Source organism: Lepidochelys kempii, chromosome 1 (genome assembly GCF_965140285.1).
Source record: "Lepidochelys kempii isolate rLepKem1 chromosome 1, rLepKem1.hap1, whole genome shotgun sequence".
Classification (NCBI taxonomy): domain Eukaryota; kingdom Metazoa; phylum Chordata; order Testudines; family Cheloniidae; genus Lepidochelys; species Lepidochelys kempii.
In genome coordinates this window covers 113812906-113834570 of record NC_136380.1, presented here as the reverse complement: position 1 = coordinate 113834570, position 21665 = coordinate 113812906, and the positions used below count along the sequence as shown (strand labels likewise).

Sequence of the window (21665 nt, the reverse complement as noted above, 5' to 3'; positions counted from 1 at the left end):
CCAACATTCTGTTCACTTTTTTGACTGCCGCTGCACATTGAGTGGATATTTTTAGAGAACTATCCATAATGACTCCAAGATTGCTTTCTTGAGTGGTAATAGCTAATTTAGACCCCATCATTTTATATATATAGTTGGGATTATGTTTTCCAATGTGCATTATTTTGCATTTATCAACATTGGATTTCATGTGCCATTTTGTTGCTCAGTCATCCAGCTTTGAGAGATCCTTTTGTAGCTCTTTGCAGTCTGCCTGGGACTTAACTATCTTGAGTAGTTTTGTATCATCCGCAAATTTTGCCACCTCACTGTTTACCCCTTTTTCCAGAGCATTTATGAATATGTTGAATAGGACTGGGTCCAGTACAGGCCCTGGCAGGACACCACTATTTACCTCTCTCCATTCAGAAAATTGCCCATTTATTCCTACCCTTTTTTCCCTACCTTTTAACCAGTTACCAATCCATGAGAGGACCTTCCCTCTTATCCCATGACAGTTTACTTTGCTTAAGAGCCTTTGGTGAGGGACCTTGTCAAAGGCTTTCTGAAAATCTAAGCACACACTGGATCCCCCTTGTCCACATGCTTGTTGACCCCCTCAAAGAATTCTAGAAGATTGGTGAGGCATGATTTACCTCTACAAAAACCATGTTGACTATTCTCCAACAAATTATGTTCATCTATGTGTCTGACAATTTTGTTCTTTACTATAGTTTCAACCAGTGTGCCTGATACTGAAGTCAGGCTTACCAGCCTGTAATTGCTGGGGGTCTCCTCTGGAGCCCTTTTTAAAAATTGGCGTCACATTAGCTATTCTCCAGTCATTTGGTACAGAAGCGGATTTAAATTATAGGTTACAGACTACAGTTAGTAGCCCTGCCGTTTCACATGTGAGTTCCTTCAGAAATCTTGGGTGAATCCCATCTGGTTCTGGTGACTTATTACTGTGTACATTCTCAATTTGTTCCAAAACCTCCTCTAATGACACCTCAATCTGGGACAGTTACTCAGATTTGTCACCTAAAAAGAATGGCTCAGGTTTGAGAATCTTCCTCACATCCTCAGCTGTGAAGACCAATGCAAAGAATTTATTTTCTCCGCATTGGCCTTATCGTCCTTGAGTGCTCCTTTAGCATCTTGATCGTCCTGTGCCCCACTGGTTGTTTAGCAGGCTTCCTGCTTCTGATGTACTTAAAAAATTTTTGCTATTACTTTTTGAGTCTTTGGCTAGCTGTTCTTCAAATTCTTTTTTGGCCTTCCTAATTATATTTTTACACTTCATTTGCCAGAGTTTGTGCTCCTTTCTATTTTCCTCAATGAGATTTAACTTCCACTTTGTAAAGAATGCCTTTTTGCCTCTCACTACTACTTTTATTTTGTTGTTTAGCCACGGTGACTCTTTTTTGGTTGTCTTACTATATTTTTTAATTTGGGATATACATTTAAGTTGAGCTTCTATTATGGTGTCTTTAAAAAGTTTCCATGCAGCTTGTCAGGATTTTACTTTTAGTGCTTTACCTTTTAATTTCTGTTTAACTAACCTCCTCATTTTCGTGTAGTTCCCCTTTCTGAAATTAAATGCTACAGTGTTGGGCCACTGTGGTGTTTTCCCCGCCATGGGGATGTTAAATTTAATTATATTATGGTCACTATTACCAAGCGGTCCAGCTATGTTCACTTCTTGGACCAGATCCTGTGCTCCACTTAGAACTAAATCAAGAATTGCCTCTCTTGTGGGTTCCAGGACTAGCTGCTCCAAGATGCAGTCATTTAAGGTGTCAAGAAACTTTATCTCTGCATCCCATCCTGAGGTGACATGTACCCAGTCAATATGGCAGTAGTTGAAATCCCCCATTATTATTGAGTTTTTTATTTTAATAGCCTCTCTAATCTCCCGGAGCATTCACAGTCACTATCACCATCCTGGTCAGGTGGTCGGTAATATATCCCTACTACTATATTCTTATTATTCGAGCATGGAATTACTATCCTTAGAGATTCTATGGTACAGCTTGGTTCATTTAAGATTTTTACTTCATTCGATTCTACGCTTTCTTTCACATATAGTGCCACTCCCCCACCAGCACCACCTGTGCTGTCCTTCCGATATATTTTGCACCCTGGTATTACTGTGTCCCATTGATTAGCCTCATTCCACCAACTTTCTGTGATGCCTCTTATATCAATATCCTCATTTAATACGAGGCAATCTAGTTCACCCATCTTATTATTTAGACTTTGGTATATATATATATATACCTGATTTCCAATTTAAAATGTAACTTAGAAGCCTAAGACCCACTGACTTTCAAAGAGACTTAGGACAAAAATTTGAAATGTGTCTAAGTAACTTAGGCTCCTAAGTCCCATTCTGAAAAGTGAGCTGGGCAGTTAGAAGCCGAAGTCTCATTCTTTTGAAACTGGGACAGGTGCTTAGTCACTTTGATGCTTTTAAAAATGTCACACAAACACCACCTTCAGCCCCAGGACATGGCAGCCTCAATGCACGAGTTTGGGACTACAGGGAAAAAGGGAAAGCGAACAGAAACAGGAATCTAAAATAAAAAAAACCATTAATTTACATTGTTTAAATACCATAAATACATTTTAAATATTGCTTTTAAAGGAATTACTTTTTTAAGACTATAGCTATACATAAACATGATCTTTTTCTAGATACCATTTAATTTTTAAGAACTAATTTTACTGCTCTTTTATCGTCTGTACAAGTATTTATTGTAGTTGTATTGCCTATATCTCCGTTCCATGACATTTGTTCTCAGTGGTACTCTTCTAGTAATTAATCTGTATATAGGGGCTTCATAGATAAAATAGCATCTGGCTAGAGTTCATTCACAGGGATGTGTGGGAGCCTTGATCCAGAGTGAGTTTAAAACGGGCAGTATCACTGTCAATGTCTTGGGCAATTTGCCTCCCTAAAATATAAGTCAGAGAATGTATCTCATTCTGGGATTTGCACTAGAATCTGTCACTCATCCAATGATAGAAATAACTTCTAAAAAAATCTGATTGGAAAAATTAGAGTATATCAGCTTTCCAGGCTGGCCTCTGGTGCTCCCCTCCTCTCTATTCTGGAAAGGTGTTGGCTAACTAGCAGTGGATTGGTCGAGTATTTGGGATTGATTTTTGTCACCCGGTGGAAACAAAACTCTGCCTAAAATGTGGCTTAAAAAACTATTTATTTTTAAAACTTGGCTAAACGGAAGGTCTGGGGTCCCTGATTTTTTCAGACACACAAGTTAGATAATAAAAGTGTATTACTTCCTTTGTTTCCTCCCATGTGTGACTTCATGCTTTTTTCACACCATTCCCGATGTCTGGTACACAAAGTGTACACCAAAACCAAGATATAAAAAAAAAAGGAGCCTCCCAAATGCCTCTCCTTTCCTACTTCAAATGGTTCATGTATGTTGTGTAGGCAGTCTGTTCTACAGGAATATAAAGTGCCTGCTAGCCCTTGAGTAATTTATTTAATTACAGATTTCTGGATCAATAATATTATGTTCAATATCTTAATGTTTTAGCATATATGTTTATTCATATGATACAATATAATAAGTTATATGTACAGCATTAAACAAAACTATTAGAAATTATGCCTTTAGGCAAGATATTCAGAAGTATTCTGTTTTATTCCTGTACATCTTTTGTGTAACACAATAAAAATTTCTCTGTATACTAAATAAAATAATGTTAAATAGTCTGTGTACACATTGGCATCATTAATTTCAAGGGCCTAATGTTCCTCAAGGCTCAATAAACAAATGATCACTGTCTTTACATAAGTACACAATGTGTTAATATTAAATGAAACAATAAATGTCAGACCAGTCCTACAGCTGTAGGACAATACTGTAGTTATATACTGGCATAAGAAAAATAGCAACTTTCCTTTTTATTAGAGATGGGCTCAAACTGCAAAATTCAGATCTTGTCTGAAATCCTGGCCCCACTGAAGTCAATTGGGGTTGTGTTATCTCATCTCTGTTTTTTAAATGTGAAAGTATTTTTTTTAAGGAAGCAGCAAACTTCCTTTCAGGACAGAATTATAATCAAATTTGGCATTTGCAAACTAATTAAGGGAAGTATTTTTATAATTTCCATAGAACAGGTAGGAAAAGAAGATTTCAAAGAGAAACTAAATGGATAATTAAGTTATGTAGCTCCCAGACTACACTAAATAAGTACTGAAAAGATCAGCAAATTAGATGCTAAATAGTGATATTAAACATTCAGCACATAATTATAGCCCTGTCACAGAAAAGGTCTGTTTGCTCACTGGTGGAAAACTGGTTGTTAGTTTCAAGAATATGACTGATATTTTTATCACACATTAGCTCAGTCATGCAATTTGTAATTAAAAAAGTCTTGCTTTGTAAGTCATGGAATTTGTTTTAATTTAGTAATAACTCTCACTGAAATCTGTCACCACACCATTCTAGCAATGAACTGAACTTGTAGATTAACCAACTGGGTTGTTAACAGTTACTGGCTTCTAGCCTCTGCACTTGTAGGTTTAAAAAAGCCACTATCTCAAGAAAAATAGAGATTTGTTAACTTTTAAACAAATAAATTGATAGATTGCTGCTGTGGACAACCTCAAACTAAAGCTTCCATGGTTTGTTTAACCCTGTGAGCTGTGTTCATGTTCATATCAGATTTTTACAAGAGCACAGCTTTTCAAATACCACGCGATTCGCTACATTTTCTTCCTTTTCAAGTGTTTTATTAAATCTCCGTTTTTAGTTCTCGCTGGCTTCTGCAGGTGCAGAGTATGCACCATTTTCGTCTGGAATTCCTCTGTTTGGAATAGAACTTAAGAAGCACAGACATCATGGCTTGTAACGCAAAATGGCTTGTAACGCAATAGACAAGTGTTTGTTTATAAATACAGAGAATAGACAAAATATTGTCCTTTTAATTTCAGAGCAATCACTGCCACCTTTCTTACCAGTATGTCTTGTCAGTTAACAGTTTGCATTTCCAATTTCTGAAATATCTGCATGAACCAAGAATGCTCTAACACATTACATACAGTCATTTGAAGCACTCGGCTCATGTAGACTCCAGAAGTAACTTTTTTCATACAGTATAATTAGTTAATCTAAGCACTTTTTGATTCAACAAATCTGTAGTATGTATAAGGAATGAAATTGGTTACAATTACATGTGTTAGAGCTGGTAGAAATGTGCATGCCTTATCTGTATTCCATGGTACTGTAGCTAACTGTAGATTTGAAATGATTGAACAGAGCCCCAGGTGATAGAGCTATCCTCAGATAATAATTAAATGGGCTTTCTTCAAAGCCAGACGGGCTATTAGAAGATTGACCTGTACCTGTACTTGTAAACTTTGTGGAAAATGGATATTAGTGTCCACTTACTATCAGTAACTGTTTAACAAAAAGAAAAGGAGGACTTGTGGCACCTTAGAGACTAACCTTAGAGACTAATTGGTTAGTCTCTAAGGTGCCACAAGTACTCCTTTTCGTTTTGCAAATACGGACTAACACGGCTGTTACTCTGAAACCTGTTTAACAAAAGCCATTCTATTCAATTACATATTTCATGTTGAGCTTCTCAGAAGAATTTTTGCCCTTGTTTATTTTGTGGGTGATAAATTCAGTTGCAAATCTTGCCTCACTTTATTCTTTGCGGTGAATGTGAGTAGTGTATGAGAAAACCTCCGATTCTTTTAAGTCTCTGCCCTGTGCTCTTGAAGCATTGCTCTTGGGATCAATGTTCTTGCACATCCTTTGGAAATGATGCTCACATCAGGATGTAACCACTTGTTCAGGTGAAGGCATCACTTGCGCCCACTCCAAAATATCTGCACACAAAGATTCAACAGCATCTAACCGCTCAATTTGCACTAGTTTGGTTAGAAGTTCAGGGATACTGTAGCCGGCTGTGCTGATGCGGTCGAAGAGCTGCATGCCATCTGTCATACCACCTATTTCATCCCTTTTTAGTCCAAAGCTCTCAGCAAGGTGGCGCCATGTTTTCACAATAGCTTTTTCTGAGTTGTATGTTGAGCTGAGCATCCTGCTGGTCTTCTCCAGGCAATCAAATGGCAGCTCTGTAGGACTGAGACCTGTGAATTAAAAATTCCTAAGAGTCAGAAGTTCGATATACAGATCTTGGTGACTACTAGAAATGTTCCCTTGTTCAGTACTATAATATTATTAGGATAAGCTTTAAATGTTAAATAATAGGTACACCCAAAAAATCATGAGAGTAACACACTTTGCCTGGTACTCGTCTCTTTGGGTTACTGACACATGAGTATTTTGACACAGATAGGCCTAAATGAATAGCCCCAAATGACAGTATCAAATTGGAAAAGTCTTGAAAGAGAGAAAAAACTGAAACAGGAGAGAGGATAAGAGAAGAATGCATGTGTGAATTTGGGTGGGAAATAACTAAGATAAGAACATAGAACATAAGAACGGCCATACTGGGTCAGACCAATGGTCCATCTAGCCCAGTATCCTCTCTTCTGACAGTGGCCAATGCCAGAGGCTTCAGAGGGAATAAACAGCACAGGTAATCATCAAGTGATCCATTCCCTGGTGCCCATTCCCAGATCCCAGCAAACAGAGACTTGGGACACGTCAGAGCATGGTTTTGCATCCCTGCCCATCCAGACTAATAGCCATTGATGGACTTATCCTCCAGGAACTTATCCAGTTCTTTTCTGAACTCTGTTACAGTCTTGGCCTTTAGAACATCCTCTGGCAAAGAGTTCCACAGGTTGACTGTGCGTTTTGTGAAGAAATACTTCCTTTTGTTTGTTTTAAACCTGCTGCCTATTAATTTCGTTTAGTGACCCCTAGTTCTTGTGTTATGAGAAGGAGTAAATAACACTTCCTTATTTACTTTCTCCACACCAGTCATGATTTTATAGATCTCTGTCATATCCCCCCGAGCCATCTATTTTCCAAGCTGAAAAATCCCAGTCTTGTTAATCTCTCCCCATATGGATTCTTAACTGAGTTGTGTATTGCCATACTACTTTATCCCTTTCTCAGCTAATCCTGAAGTAGCTGTCCCAGGGAATATATTGTAGATGTATCCCTAGTGAGCACTTCAACAGACGTAGCTAAGCATGTTTAGTGTAAGAGTTTCATTTTGGCTTTGCAAACTGGCCAGCAGCCACCAATTTCCTCGTGGTACAAAATTCAGTTATTTAATGGCACAGAGAATACTCTGCTGACAATAATCCTCTCCCACAGATGGCTCAGTGTTTGACTCTCCACTGACTCTGATTCTCTCTGTCTCTATAATTGGAAGGTGGTCTTGCAGGGATGAGATGAGCACAGGTGGTACCATGATGCCTACTGCCTCCATGCATATAAGTTCGTGCAAGAGTTTTATTGTTGAAGTACCTCCATAGGAGATCTTGGTCATATTAGCACTGATCATGGGGCTGAATGGATGCTCTTTGCTAGACAGTTTATCCATAATACTAGATGTAGTACAGGAGACAGTATCAGCAACAAATAATTAAACATCAATTTGTGAACACCTAGAAGATAACAAGGTGATAAGTAACAGTATGGATTTGTCAAGAACAAATTGTGTCAAACCAACCTAATAGCTTTTTTAGACAGGGTAACAAGCCTGGTAGATGTGATATACCTTGACAGTAGTAAGGCTTTTGATACTGTCTTGCATGAGCTTCTCATAAACAAACTAGGGAAATGCAGCCTAGATGCAGCTACTATATGGTGGGTGCAGAACTGGTTGGAAAACCGATCCCAGAGAGTAGTTATCAGTGGTTCACAGTCAAGCTAGAGGGGCATATCAAGTGGGGACCCACATTGATCGGTTCTGGGTCTGGTTCTGTTCAATATCTTCATCAATGATTTAGATAATGACATAGTACACTTATAAAGTTTGCGGACGATACTACGCTGGGAGGAATTGGAAGTGCTTTGCGGGATAGGATTATAATTCAAAATGAACTAGACAAACTGGAGAAATGGTCTGAAGTAAATAGGGTGAACTTCAATAAGGACAAATGCAAAGTACTCCATTTAGGAAGGAACAATCAGTTGCACATATACAAAATGGGAAATGACTGCATAGGAAAGAGTACTGCAGAGAGGGATCTGGGGGTCATAGTGGATCACAAGCTAAATATGAGACAGCAGTGTAACACTACAAAAAAAAAAAAAGAGAACATCATTCTAAGATGTATTAGCAGGAGTGTTGTAATCAAGACATGAGAAGTAATTCTTCCGCTCTACTCCGTGCTGACAAGACCTCAGCTGGAATTACTGTGTCCAGTTCTGGGTGCCACATTTCAGGAAAGATGTGGACAAATTGGAGAAAGTCCAAATAAAAACAACAAAAATTATTAAAGATCTAGAAAACCTGACCTATGAGGGAAGATTGAAAAAATTGGATTTGTTTAGTCTGGAGAAGAGAAGCCTGAGGAGGGACATAACAGTTTTCAAGTATATAAATGTTGTTACAAGGAGGAGGGAGAAAAATTGTTCTCCTTTACCTCTGAGGCTAGGACAAGAAGCAATGGGCTTAAATTACAGCAAGGGAGGTTTAGGTTGGACATCAGGAAAAACTGCCCAACTGTCAGAATAATTAAGCACTGGAACTTGGGAGATTGTGGAATCTCCGTCATTCCTGAAAGGTGGTTAGACACACACTTATCAGAAATGGTCTAGTTATTACATAGTCCTGCCATGAGTACAGGGGTCTGGACTAGATGACCTGTCGAGGTCTCTTCCAGTCCTACGCTTCTATGATTCTGACTTTTGTATTTACGCTCTTTAATTGATTTGGAGACTGATAGCGTTTTTTCCATTTCAAGTTCAATACCAGTGGTGTGGTGGGACCTGGGATCGCACTGAGCCATAGAACACACAGAAAAAGAGAGAATTAAATAAGATTATGTACTCTTTGATGTAGTGAAATGAATTCATGTCCACTGTGCCTAGGTAACACAAATAATCAAGTGCTAAATCGAATTAAACCCTTAAAAACTGTCCAACTTGGAAACTATTGTTTTCAGGATGTGGTGGCAGAGTGGAGGATTTGAGGGAGCTGGGAGCTGAAATACAAATCTGATCCTTCCCAAATCTTAATTTTAAACTTATCAGAACATATTTTCATCAGTTTGTGTTCATCCAATTTACTTAAAATAAATAACTAATACAAATTATACAATTTATAATTAACCCCAAATTTGGATTTTCTCTTTGTAGACCATTTTTTACAGTTATGAAGACAAAAGGAAATACATTCCACAGCCAATAGTTAAGATCTAATTCTATACAGTCAGTTTGTATGTATTTTGTTCACACTCACCTTCGGCAACACCACATACGTTGGCATACACATCAAGTATCTTTTTCCTTCGACTTTGAATCTAAAGGGAGCAGCAACAAAACGTATTTTAAAGACTAGTACCTCATTATTTCTTCAGTCATGTGAGGAGATAATTACTAGGCAAACAGACGCACCAGACACACAGTGCAACCTCTTGAGGTGCTCTCTAGAGGCTCCTCTTCCAAGACTCTGAACCCACTGCATTAGCACATAAAGCCGCCAAGGATCTCTTCTGAAGATTCATAGAAGAGTAGGATAAGTGTAAATGAGTTAAGAGTAAACATGTTTTTTGGTTTTCACTTTCCAGTGTTGGAGATCTCATTTTCTGTGTCCCAGTGTCATCTAATTTGGATTAATGAACTTTCTGCTTTAAGTGTTTTAGTATTTAATTTCCCTTTATAGACCCTGCCCAAGGGAGCGAGTAAACTAAATACTATAGCTGCATACCCCAAATTGTTAGGTCCACAAAATTGGACCAGCTGTGATGAATAACTTCTCCTAACACGCTGCAAGAGGGTTGTATTTGCAGGAGTTGTTGCTGGTTTGGCATTAGGGATAGATTATGCTGATTGGAACATTTTCAATTAAATGTTGTTTTTTTTTTTGCCAAAATATGCTTTTTTGTCAAAGCTGAAGCAAAACCATCTTGATTTAGACAAGAAGGGGGTCTGAGGTCCAGGGCTATCTGATCACTTCTGATGAGAGAGACATGAATTGACCTGACTTTTCAATCTGAAACCAGATGTTTTAACACAGTTCTATTTTGCAAAAACGTTGAAAAGGTTTTGTTTTTATTCTAGTGCCAAATGAAAACAATTTTAAAACCTTGAAAGCTGTCAGAATACAGAATTGTTGTCTTCCAGCCAGCTCTAGCTAGGAGCAAGCTATTAGAAAATTTCTCTCTATCATGGGACTCAAGCACTTGTTTCACAAACTCACCAGTTGTCACAAATGTTTTTAGAAAACACCCTGAAAAAAGCCTGCTTGAGCTTCTGGGTTTCTGGGACGATCTTGTCTGGTTTGTTTTCACTGGCCTATAAAAGCCCAGGTACATCAATCAGTTGGATTTCCAGGCCTGTGGTTGTGGACCCCCAATTGACTGCTGCTCACTTGACCAGTCATGTAGACACATTAGGTCTGCAGGTGTTTTGAACATAATGAGATGGGAATACAGCTATTAAATGGGGATTTTACATATTCTTGGTGTTATTTATTTCATAATAAAAACTTGCAAGTTTGGGGTTTTCTAAGTGCAGTAACTGTTGTGCATTTGGAGTAGCCACTTTATAAACATGTCAGGAGCTCTCATTGTTTTTCCTAAGGGGTTTTTAGAGTTCCTCTTAAAGCATCTCAGATCCCCCATTTTCTCTCTCCATTGGCAGCCTCCCTTCTGTGCTGATTTTCTCTGGGGCAGAGAGAGACTAACTAACACCTCCCTCCCAAGTCCAGCGAGAGGGATGCCAAAGGCTGTCTTCTTTTCCAAAGGCTGAGGTTGCTGATTCTGTACTGAGCCTAGCCCACAAGCAAGTGGCTACGTTTGTGTTTTGATCTTGGATCCTCTGTGTAGTACCTCATTGCAAAATATTTTTTTTAAACAGGGAGGAGCAGTCCAGAGTAAGGCAAAGAGCCTGCCAAATCTAGCTTTGAAATTCTCAATATTTTTCTACCTTTCTCTCTAGCTGTCCTTAGCCTCACTCAACACCCACTGAGCTCTATGGTCTGTCTTATAAATACTATTTCATCTGCACCCCCCAAGTACTTTAGTGCTCTTCCAAGGCATGGAACCTGGTTTGGTCCTAAAATGTGAGGCATGGAAGCTGTGTCTCATCACAATCTGTATTTCCACCAAAGACCTTGTTTTATACCTGTTAAGAGGGTCTCAAGTCGTCATAACCATCTTTCAGGGGAGAGGTCTGGGATAAGGGATCTATGCTTTAGACAAGATTACAAGCCAAAGAAATACTTCTGTATCTACTGTATATACAGTCTTCAGAGACTTTTCTTATGACATTGCCACTTGGTCTGAGAACCTGTGTACCAGACCTCAACCCAACGTGAAGTATAGCGAGACAATGGTGCTTACAGTCCATGATGAGTGTGCATTAGAAATACCTAAGGACAGATAACACAAACTCATACATGTCAAGAGTTCATGATAATTTTCAGTTGTTCATAACTTGCTAAAAGCATCTCCCTTGGGGCTGAAGCTTTCCCTGTCCAGTCTTAGTGGAAAGATGAGCTATTTTGGAAAGTTTTGAGCTAAATCATTTCAGCCAGTTAAACTATGCAAGTGTGGAAAGATATTTTTCAAACTTTTTTTTTTTTTTTAAAGATTTTTTTTCAGTCTTGGAAAACCAAAAATGGTTGATATTACAAACTACTATCTTGGCCTGACTGACTTCATTGTGGATGGTATAGTATTTTGAAAGCTATGAAAGTATAAAACATATCCATATGAATATGTGCATTTTCTTTTTAAGTATGCTTTAATGTTAACATGGGTTAGAAAGTTTGGTATGTGCTGAAGCACCTTACACATGTCTTTATATGCCCTTAGCTGCCTTTAAATACACTGTGAGGAAGCCAGCCAGCAGGAAGGAATGTAGGCCACAAGTAGAGAAACCAAACAGTGAGATGGCGCAGGTACAGTTCTTTGGAATATTGGAGCCACCTTCCATGTGACTCTTGTATCTTTGAAAAATAAACAGGAAAACTACGTACAAAAATGAATATTAATGAAACATTAAGGTGTAGAAATGAGCATGTTGTGCTTAAGCACCCAAAAGTCAGGAAATTCAAAAGTTAAGGTTCCCACTATAACACTACGCTAGCCCCATTGTTCATATGCTCATGTTCCTACAGCAACATTAACGCTGCTCTTCTGAACGCTGTACATTTTATGGTATAAATTTTAACAAAAAGTCAATAATACAGCATTAAATAATGCATTTAAACAGAAAAACCAAGACTAAATTTTTCTTTCTTAATTTGCCTGTTTAAATGCATGCCTTGCTGTATTATTGATTTTTTTGGTTCAAATTTATAACCTAAATTGTACAGAGTTCCAGAGAGCAGAGTTAATATTGTTGTAGGAAACCTGCTTTTGAATTTCCTGACTTTTGGGTGCTTAATTTCTCAGCCCTTTACAGTGCATTTTATATGCACACACAGCATTTTTGGCATACTGAAGGAATACTATATGCTGTCTCTACAGAGGAGATTGTCAGACAATTTCTTATTACCATGCAAAACTTTCCTGTAGATTAGTCTGATCAGCATTATAATTCATTGTTTTATTGTGGTGATGATTTATGCATGTGTTTCTTAAAAAAACCTATCAAAATTCGTCTCCATTTTGAGCTTTGAAAAAAGCCTTACCCCAGTTGATTTGTTATTTGTGGAAGATTTGTCCCTGGTGAGATGAACTAAAGATAACAAGCACAGGTCTGGGGTCCCTTGTTTATCGACAGCAGCTTCTTCATCACTGTCCATGCTACGGCTTAGAAGTCGTTCATTCTCGGAAGATGCATCATTTTCACTGAAAAATTAAGGGTAAGGTTATAGCTATGCAGCCTCTGATAGTGAGTCCAATTCTGTCTTTTCTTCTATCTTAGAGTCAATGGAATAATATTTTTCTTTTAAAAATGTCGCTGCTGCGGGAGCATGTAATTAAAGCTTGACCCTGCTATCGAAGATGTATGTGCAACTGTCTCTATTTAAGTTACACAGTCATGAACACCTGCGTGAGAACAAGGAGCAGATCTTATAAAGGATTTAAAAAAAAATGTTTCTTTACTTGGGGCCAAATTCTAGCTCTTCCTGACTTTACCTACGTCTACACTTCGAGCTAGGAGTGTGATTCCAAGCTTGCATTCATGTACTTGTGGTAGTTGGATGGCAGCTAGCACGAATATAAAGAGTAGCCTAGCATAGCCCGGTAGTTCAGGCTGCCCATGTTGTTGTGGCTACACTACTCTTTATACTTTTCCCTCATTGACCTAGCAGGACTATGTGTTGGCAAGCTGGGAATCACACCCTTAGCTTTATAGTGTAGACGTAGTCTTTGTAGTGTGGTACAAAGCTCATTGTGTCATCTAGTGGGGCTCCGCAGCCAGGGAGAGCTCAGAGAATCCTAAAGGCAAATGGACCCGTAGCCGATTATTTCATAGAATCATTTAATTGTGTTATGAATTAACCACAGCAATAGATACGTAATCAATGTGTGATGAATAGATGTAGATAGAGTATAGGAATAAGTAGGATAGTATTATAAGGATATAAGGTTGACAAACATTTATGAGAGAACCGTGTGTGTTAGGTATGTAAGCAAAGTGAGGCTGTCATGCAAGCCCTACAAGCTGAGGCTGGTGTGATTTTAGGTTAGCTGCATAAGGCCTTAGGCCTAAAAGAAGGGTTGACATAAGCAGGTGACCCAGGAATAATCCTGTACCAGTAATGTTACAAGATTACTGTAAAGAATGTGACAATGAGTGATGTTTGGGGAAATATGCTGCAATGTACCTGTCAGGACTGCAAGGCACCCAATTGTAACATCACAGAAAATTCTGCAGCAACTGCAGGTTGCCATGGGGCCTTGTTGATGTAAATGCTAATGCAAATATGGGGAACTAAGAGGCTAGCCTTTGAAAAGTGGGGCACCCCAAACTTTAGGGGGTTTGGAAGTCCTGATAAGGAAAAAGGGGTTGGAATTTTCATGCATATGTAGGAGGGTTATGCGTGTGAGTGTAACTCAGCATAAAAGGGGTTCATCAGCATGAACAGGGAGGAAGAATCCATCAAGAGGCCCTCCACAGATGACCACCTACTGAAAGAGCCACCCATCTTGGTGGTACCCTTGGAGATGTGAGTAGGAGAGCATTTATGCTGGATACCTTTTGGTATTGCTATATGTTCATTTATATACCTGTAACTGTGGGACTGATTATCTGTGTAGTAAGGTTTTTAGTACCAGGAAGCTTAAGAACTTGTGAATGCTGTTGTGGTCCCTGCTATCGTTCCTCATGTGCTCTGAGAGCCTCCAGACCAAATGACATTTTTAATGGTGGTTCTCACTCTGCTAATTCTAATATGGTAGCTCTTAGGGAGCACAAAAATTGGACCCAGGTTACTATGGTTTTAAGAGACCATTGGTCATATCAATCCATCAATAATATAAAGGCTACTGACCTGTGTGACTTTGTGCCATCTAGATGCTGAGCAATAAAGTTAGGGACAAAGTGCTTTTTTGGTGTGTGGGGCAGGAAATGTGTTCTCCCGTGCTGGCTGATAGGCAGCAGAGAAAAGATTAATGAAGAGCACGTACCTGAAAACCACATTCCTGGCACACACTACCAAAATGAAGCTGTCAGGAAAGATGACAGAGCCCTGTAGGGCTGAAGAAGGAGATGGGATGATCAGCCTCCCCCCCACCCCCCCTAGCATCTGCCATCCTATTTTAGAAATTAGAGATGGAAAATACATATTAAGTCATCTAGTCTTTTCCCTGCTGCTGCAAGATTGTTAGCACATTTTCAACTCCCAGGTCTAGCTTTAAAAAACTCAAGCAATGGAGTTTCTGGCACTTCCTGTGGCAGACTGTTCCTCATTCCATTAGATCGCACCATCAGGAAGCTTTTAGCCTATTTTCCCCTTGTCTTAATTGCATCTCCTTTTTTTTCTTGTTGTATTCCCTTGTGCCAGGCTAAATAATTCCTTTGCCTCAAGTATCTGGAAATGGTTATGTTCCTTTCCCACCTTAACCAAGCTAAAATAATGTTTATTTTTCACATACCTTTTAACAGTCTTAGCTGGAGTTGCTGTCAGTTTTTCAAACTCCTCTTTCTCTGAGAAAATCACAACATTTTCTGCAAATCAAAAAATAAAGACATTTAATTGACAGAGAGTTTGCAAATGTGTGTTTTGCCTCACTAGCTTCATCAGCTGGCAGTCTTATTACAAACCTAAATCTCCCTGAATTCTTCTACACTTTTAATTTCTATCACAGGATTAAGTGCAATTTTGGTGGTACAGAAACCTTTTGCATATTCCTTTACTAAATGGAATTGGAGTTTAAACAATTAAAAAGGGGAATTGCACAGGAAGATGGATTAAGGGAGTTTAAGCCCTGTGTTATCTGGTGTGGAGAAAGTGGAAACCATAAAACAGCTCAAACCTTGTATGTCTTTCTTCTCTTCTTGCATATTCGCTTGGACTTCGACTGAATGGCTGGTGCAACAGGCTAGAATATAAAGAATGTAACTTATTACTAGTCATTCTCAGCAGTTGTCTGGAGATAGTATTTTGCAACTGGAATTTCTTATGCCGCACAATTACCTTGACCAGAAGGTTTCGTTTTCACAATGTAAAACATGATGATTAAGACAATGGCAATAGCCATTATGAATATAGTAGACATGGCAATTATAAGAGCAGTAGCCAGATGCCCTTGTCCTGAAAGATCTGCTGGAGACACAAAGAAATAGTTTATTGTAAAGGAGCCATTACTGAAAACAAAAATGTTTATCAGTTTGAGGTCTGCACAAAACTTAATCCCTAGTTCATTTCTTTATTTACTTAAAACTTAATTAATTTATTTGAACTGGAGCTTTGCTGGATGAAACACTGCAGAAGTTAGCTCTTATGCTTCAAAAGCCAACCAATATACAGAATTTTACATAGCAGTGTAGTTTGTTCTACAATAGTTAATGATACTTACAACAAACACTAGATCGTGTAGTCCTGCAGAGATGAAGGAAGCTATAATGTCCTCTAATATTAAAAGAAATTATGTATGAAGAGGAAAATATACTATGCTTTTCCAATTACCTTGTGAAACTTTCAATGTTTCAATAAGAAGAAATATGAGCTACCAAAATTTGACCTCTTTTCATATTTCAGTTTTTTAGAATTATATACACAAACTATTTCATTAAATTTTGTTTATGCTTTACTTATTGTAAAAAGGAAATTTATGAAAATTAAATATGTGGATGAAATTCCTTTGGTAATTTTCTTTTCTGCCACTGTCATTCTGCTCCTGAGAGAATGAGGTTTGTCAATGTTACGAACAGGTGAAAATAGTATGCTGAAATTTATGTCGGCTGGAAATTATAACAGACTTATAGGCCCAGTTTTGCCCATGGTTGCACTCACAGCTGGCTTCAGTGAGGTCTTTGTGTGTGCACATCTGAAGATAGGATTTGGCTTTTTCTCAGACAGAAAATGGTGTTCCTCCGTATCATAACATACGGTATTGCAGTTAATTGTGTGTAACTGTAAACAGCTGCTAGCTCTCAACCCTGAGTGAAAGTTGGACGTTCTCTTAATTGTAAAATCAGTTATTTAGCTTTCCTTTATAGAACAATGAAACAAGTCAGTAAAACAACAAAATGTGTAATTTCTTTTCATAGACCTACACCACCAACACACAAAGAGGGTGTACAGCTAGTAATGTTCCATCAGTGTGAACATGTTTAAAATTCTTCTGTTGGAAGATTTATCAGAAGTGCAGGTGAAAACTCTAATATGTATAGTTTGATTTGTGTTGGTTTGTATGGATTATAAAACCTGTCTGATGCCATTTTTAGAGATGCTTCTCTGGGATGAAACCATTGTTTAAAAATAAATTATACAACTTTGATGTGATGGGGAGCCAAAAAAGGGATCTTAAAACAAGGAAAAATTCAATCATCAGAATAGGAGCTGCTGTTGTCTAGACAGTATATCTTTGGGAGCACCCACAAAGAAGGAATTACAGTAGTAAGATTTGAAAAAGGGAATAATTGATAAATGATTCTAATTGTTTCTTTTCAGAACAATATACGGAAGAAAGTACAAGGCTGTTCTTGTTATGAAATCTGAGTATAAGGCCATTGACAAATATGTCATTCTAACACCCACTGTCTTTATGCTAAGGAGATAGGCTCAGTAAAATGAACTGTTAGGCTAGGTGCTTAACATAACAACCATCTAAAACCCACTAGCAACCAGCTTTAGTTGGATAATTTTATTAAATAATGTGACATCTGTAACTGGATATCATGTTAGCAGCCTGACAACTGACTGGAAGCATGAGGTAGGTCTGGACAGTGTCTGACCAACAATGAAAATATACATTATAGTTCCTAAAGAATAATACCCAATAGTAACATATACATTCAGAAGAGCATTGGTCCTACCACTAATCCCTCAGGCAAGGCACAGAGAAGCAGGCTGAGGTCTAAACTGACCCATGGCTGACTGCTTTCTTCAGTAGGATTCAAGCCAAAGCAGTAGCTGGCAGCTCAACAACAGACAGTAAGCACATCAGAAGAATACTGTGATCAATACTACTGAATGCTGAAAAATGAAACAAAACTGAAAGGGAATTGAATTAGCAGAACTGAATAATGCATAATTCGCATTCACCAGATCATCCTCTGTGGTATGGTACACTCGATAGCCTGATCGGAATTTTCAGATAAGTCAAATTAACGTTTATATCAGAATATAAATAAGTTAATAAAACCAGGATGAAAATTAGGCATCAGCAAAGAATTTTTTAAGAACGAATGTCAAAGAGATTCATTATGCCTCAGATAAATAGTGCCATGAAAAGTAAATCCTCCCTCAGCAGTGAAGTGGGAGTGGGATCCAAAGAGACATGATCTTGCGCTCAAGCCAAAATTTTGTGTGTGTGATATCAGAGAGAAAAACTGAAAGCCAAAGACAGAGTCAATAATGATAATAAATAACTTAAAAGCTGACTTAATATATTTCTCTCAATGTCTGGAGCTCATTCATGAAATAAATTCATCATAGGGGTAACTACATCCGTCCTTACTTCAGAAACAGCATCTGAATATTTTAACATATAGTCTCCATGCTTCAGAAGGAGTGTTTGATCATGTTGATGTCATTTTGCTTCAAGGGGTTTTTAATGTCCTCAAAAGAGAGGTAAGAAAAGGGAGAAGATCGAGCCACAATCCGCAAAAAAACTGTTATACTTGCTTTTCTAACACAGATTTCGCACATAGCATTGACAGAAGATGAATTTAGAATCAGGTAGGTAACATCAGAGATGAAAATCAGAGGCAATAAGCTAGGATCTAAAAAGCCATGTAGAGTTATAGAAAATTATAAATACTTCAAAGAGTGTGGGAATCTGAATTAAAAATGAGACATAAAATGTCTGGAAACATGGCTTCCTACATCACAAAAACAGACACACAATGGTCAGCTTTGATAATTTTTTATTAGTTGTTTCCCGCCCCCCACTATGTATACAGTGTTCTTATTTTCATGTATTTTTGAAAAACCAAAAATAATATTGTAGAACTGTTTGTTTAGTCCAAAAAGAGAATGGCCACATAGTTATGTTAAATTATTTTCACATTTCTGGCCAGGCTCTGCTGGGGCATAATAACATTTCCTTGTTGCTAGAAATAATGAGCTAAATTAATTGTCGGCATAAATCAGTACAACTCAGTTGAAGTCCATTTTAAGTCCATCTCCACTGAAGTAATAGTATTGATTAATCCAGGAATAAGAAATCATTGTAAATTATTATTATTTTTAGTGATTCTTCAAATGTGGGAAAATAGTGCAAAGTAATTTTACAAGAGGTGTTTTCAGTTCAACAGTACATTATACCAGCTGATACTGTATTCTGAAGAAATAGCTGCTGAATAAACCTGGGGAAGCTTTTCTTACCTTTGTGTGAATGCTGAAAAGGCGAGAGCGTGTTTGTGCCAGAGGTACTTGGGAAAATGGCTGAAACACCAGAGGTCATGCCAGCACCTGCAATAGTAACAAAATTGCCATAAATTTCCCTGCTTACCTTGTGAAGTTTCAGCCATGTCTTGACCTAGTCATAGTAAGCAGAGCACTCACTTAGTTTCACTGAATTTCCCATTCATTAAAAAATAATCCACAGAGCCACTTTTATTTTCCGTAATGTCAACAATCTGCAACATTTCTGGCATTTTGAAAAATGTATTTAATATATATTTTTGCATAGGACTTGAGGGAATTTTCAAACCCCCACTGACTGGTTTATTAATCTGTATAAAGATAAAATGTTTTATGATATACACAGGGTCAGATTTGCTCAATAGGTTCCCCTCGTGTGAACTGGGAGCAGAATATCTGCCAAGAGTGAGTCAAAGTGACGCAAGTCACTCACAACCCCGCTCCATTATGGAGTCTGGAGCTAGCCAGTGCAACCCACAACACAGGAAGGTCATCTAGGAGATTCATCAAATGAGTGCCTCTCTCAGGCAGCCTCCATCAGTGAGATTTCCATAGAGCCTTGATTAATATTTAAAGCTACATTTTTCCAGTGGAGACTCTAGGGAAGATGATAAACGATACTGCAGAATGCCTTCCTCTTGGTGAAACTGCATAGGGAGTATACATATTTTTTGCAGCCTGGCAGGACAACATGCTTCATATGATCCTGCCAGCTAGAATCCATCATCTAGAAAAAACTATAAATCACCATTGTTATAAGACAAAGCCCTTACATCTATTGTAGAAAACAATTAGCAATGACAGAGAGAGATGGATAGGATAACTTAATAGGTTCTTTTCCCTGCCAGATTTCTATGGTTGATTTCAAAAAACCAATAGTAATTTTTTAAAATTCAGCTGTGATGCAATACAAGTGCTATGTTTTCAGAATGGAAAATCAGGTCAGAAACTGGCGCAAAATACCAATCCTGCAAGCTTCTTTTGACTCTAGGCAAAGACAGAAACAGTGGGAACTAAGCCGGAAGCTAGGAATACTCTGAGTATCTCACTGTAATAAGATTCCAAAACAGGAATTAGAAATTAAGGTTAGAAAAGACCATTCTTATCACTCCTGCAAGAACTTTTAAAGAAGTCTGCAAATGCAAACACTGAAAAGTTTTTGAACTATTCTAAGGTGCAATGTAGTCTTCGTCAAGCAAAATGATAAAAATCACGAATTCTTCACATTTACCTTGTGTAGCAAAAGGCAAGTATTAGTGAGTTAATCCTTCTAAGACTAAAAGTACTGTACAGCTAGTCTGTGTTTGTGGGAGCATGGGGATAGTATAATCATCAAAGACCTAGTCTGGCAAATTCACACCACAACTGAAAAATGACTAATGCTATTCTGCTGTTCTGGGAAATGTGGTACGGAATTTCGGGTCTTGGCCCATCACTTAAGGTTGACAGGAAATTAAGTTGTCTGGTAGGGTATGAAAAATGTCTCATGGCCTATGAAGAAGAGAAATATACATGATCTTTAAATAAACAAAAATGTTTTTTAGAAAATGCAAAAATATTACCCAATATAAAATGTGACTGTGTGTTTGGAATGATAAACACATACTCTTAACTTGGCACACAGAATACAGTGTAGATGACTTAAAAAGATTTTTTTCCTATAACAATGGCAAAACACCTTCCAAACCTCATTTGTTGGCATGGAAGGAAATAAATATTATTTATTACACTTTCCTTTTTTAAATTGAAACAGCATTTATTTCTATAGAATTTTAAATATATTGGTATGTTAACACAGGCACTTTCAGTGCTATGTAGATAAAATAATTACATCTGTTTAATCTTTAAAATGTGTATATTGGAAGACAGCCCTTAGTTTGCAGAAAACTTAGCAACCGGACTGATGACTAAGAACCCCGTTCTGTTCATGGTATTCTTGTGAATTACGATGAATAAATAATAGAACCAAGTCCAATAGTCCTTAATCATTCCTTACTTAGGCAAAACTTTCATTGACTCAGTTTCCCATTTGTTTAAATAAGAGTTTTGCCTGAAAAAGGACTTTAGGGTTTGACTCATAGAAGTTACAGATGGAAAAGATCCACTAAGTCACCTAGAGAATCATAGAATCATAGAATATCAGGGTTGGAAGGGACCTCAGGAGGTCATCTAGTCCAACCCCCTGCTCAAAAGCAGGACCCATACCCAATTAAATCATCCCAGCCAGGGCTTTGTCAAGCCTGACCTTAAAAACTTCTAAGGAAGGAGATTCCACCACCTCCCTAGGCAACGCATTCCAGTGTTTCACCACCCTCCTAGTGAAAAAGTTTTTCCTAATATCCAACCTAAACCTCCGCCACTGCAACTTGAGACCATTAGTCCTTGTCCTGTCCTCTTCCACCACTGTGAATAGTCTAGAACCATCCTCTCTGGAACTACCTCTCAGGTAGTTGAAAGCAGCTATCAAATCCCCCCTCATTCTTCTCTCCCGCAGACTAAACAATCCCAGTTCCCTCAGCCTCTCCTCATAAGTCATGTGTTCCAGACCCCTAATCATTTTTGTT

At 38.0% G+C, this 21665-nt stretch overlaps 1 protein-coding gene across 1 annotated transcript in view; it reads right to left on the bottom strand.

Annotated features, from left to right (window-relative positions):
• Nucleotides 1-5795: 5795 nt before the first annotated feature.
• Nucleotides 5796-21665, bottom strand: part of EDAR (ectodysplasin A receptor) — a 70122-nt gene continuing 54252 nt past the window's right edge. The window contains exons 5-11 of the mRNA XM_073327446.2: nt 19063-19149; nt 15706-15831; nt 15545-15610; nt 15164-15236; nt 12751-12910; nt 9352-9412; nt 5796-6115 (exon numbers count right to left, since the gene is read on the bottom strand). Coding sequence (XP_073183547.1) covers nt 5796-6115; nt 9352-9412; nt 12751-12910; nt 15164-15236; nt 15545-15610; nt 15706-15831; nt 19063-19149 — 893 coding nt within the window. The remainder of the gene's footprint in view (nt 6116-9351; nt 9413-12750; nt 12911-15163; nt 15237-15544; nt 15611-15705; nt 15832-19062; nt 19150-21665) is intronic.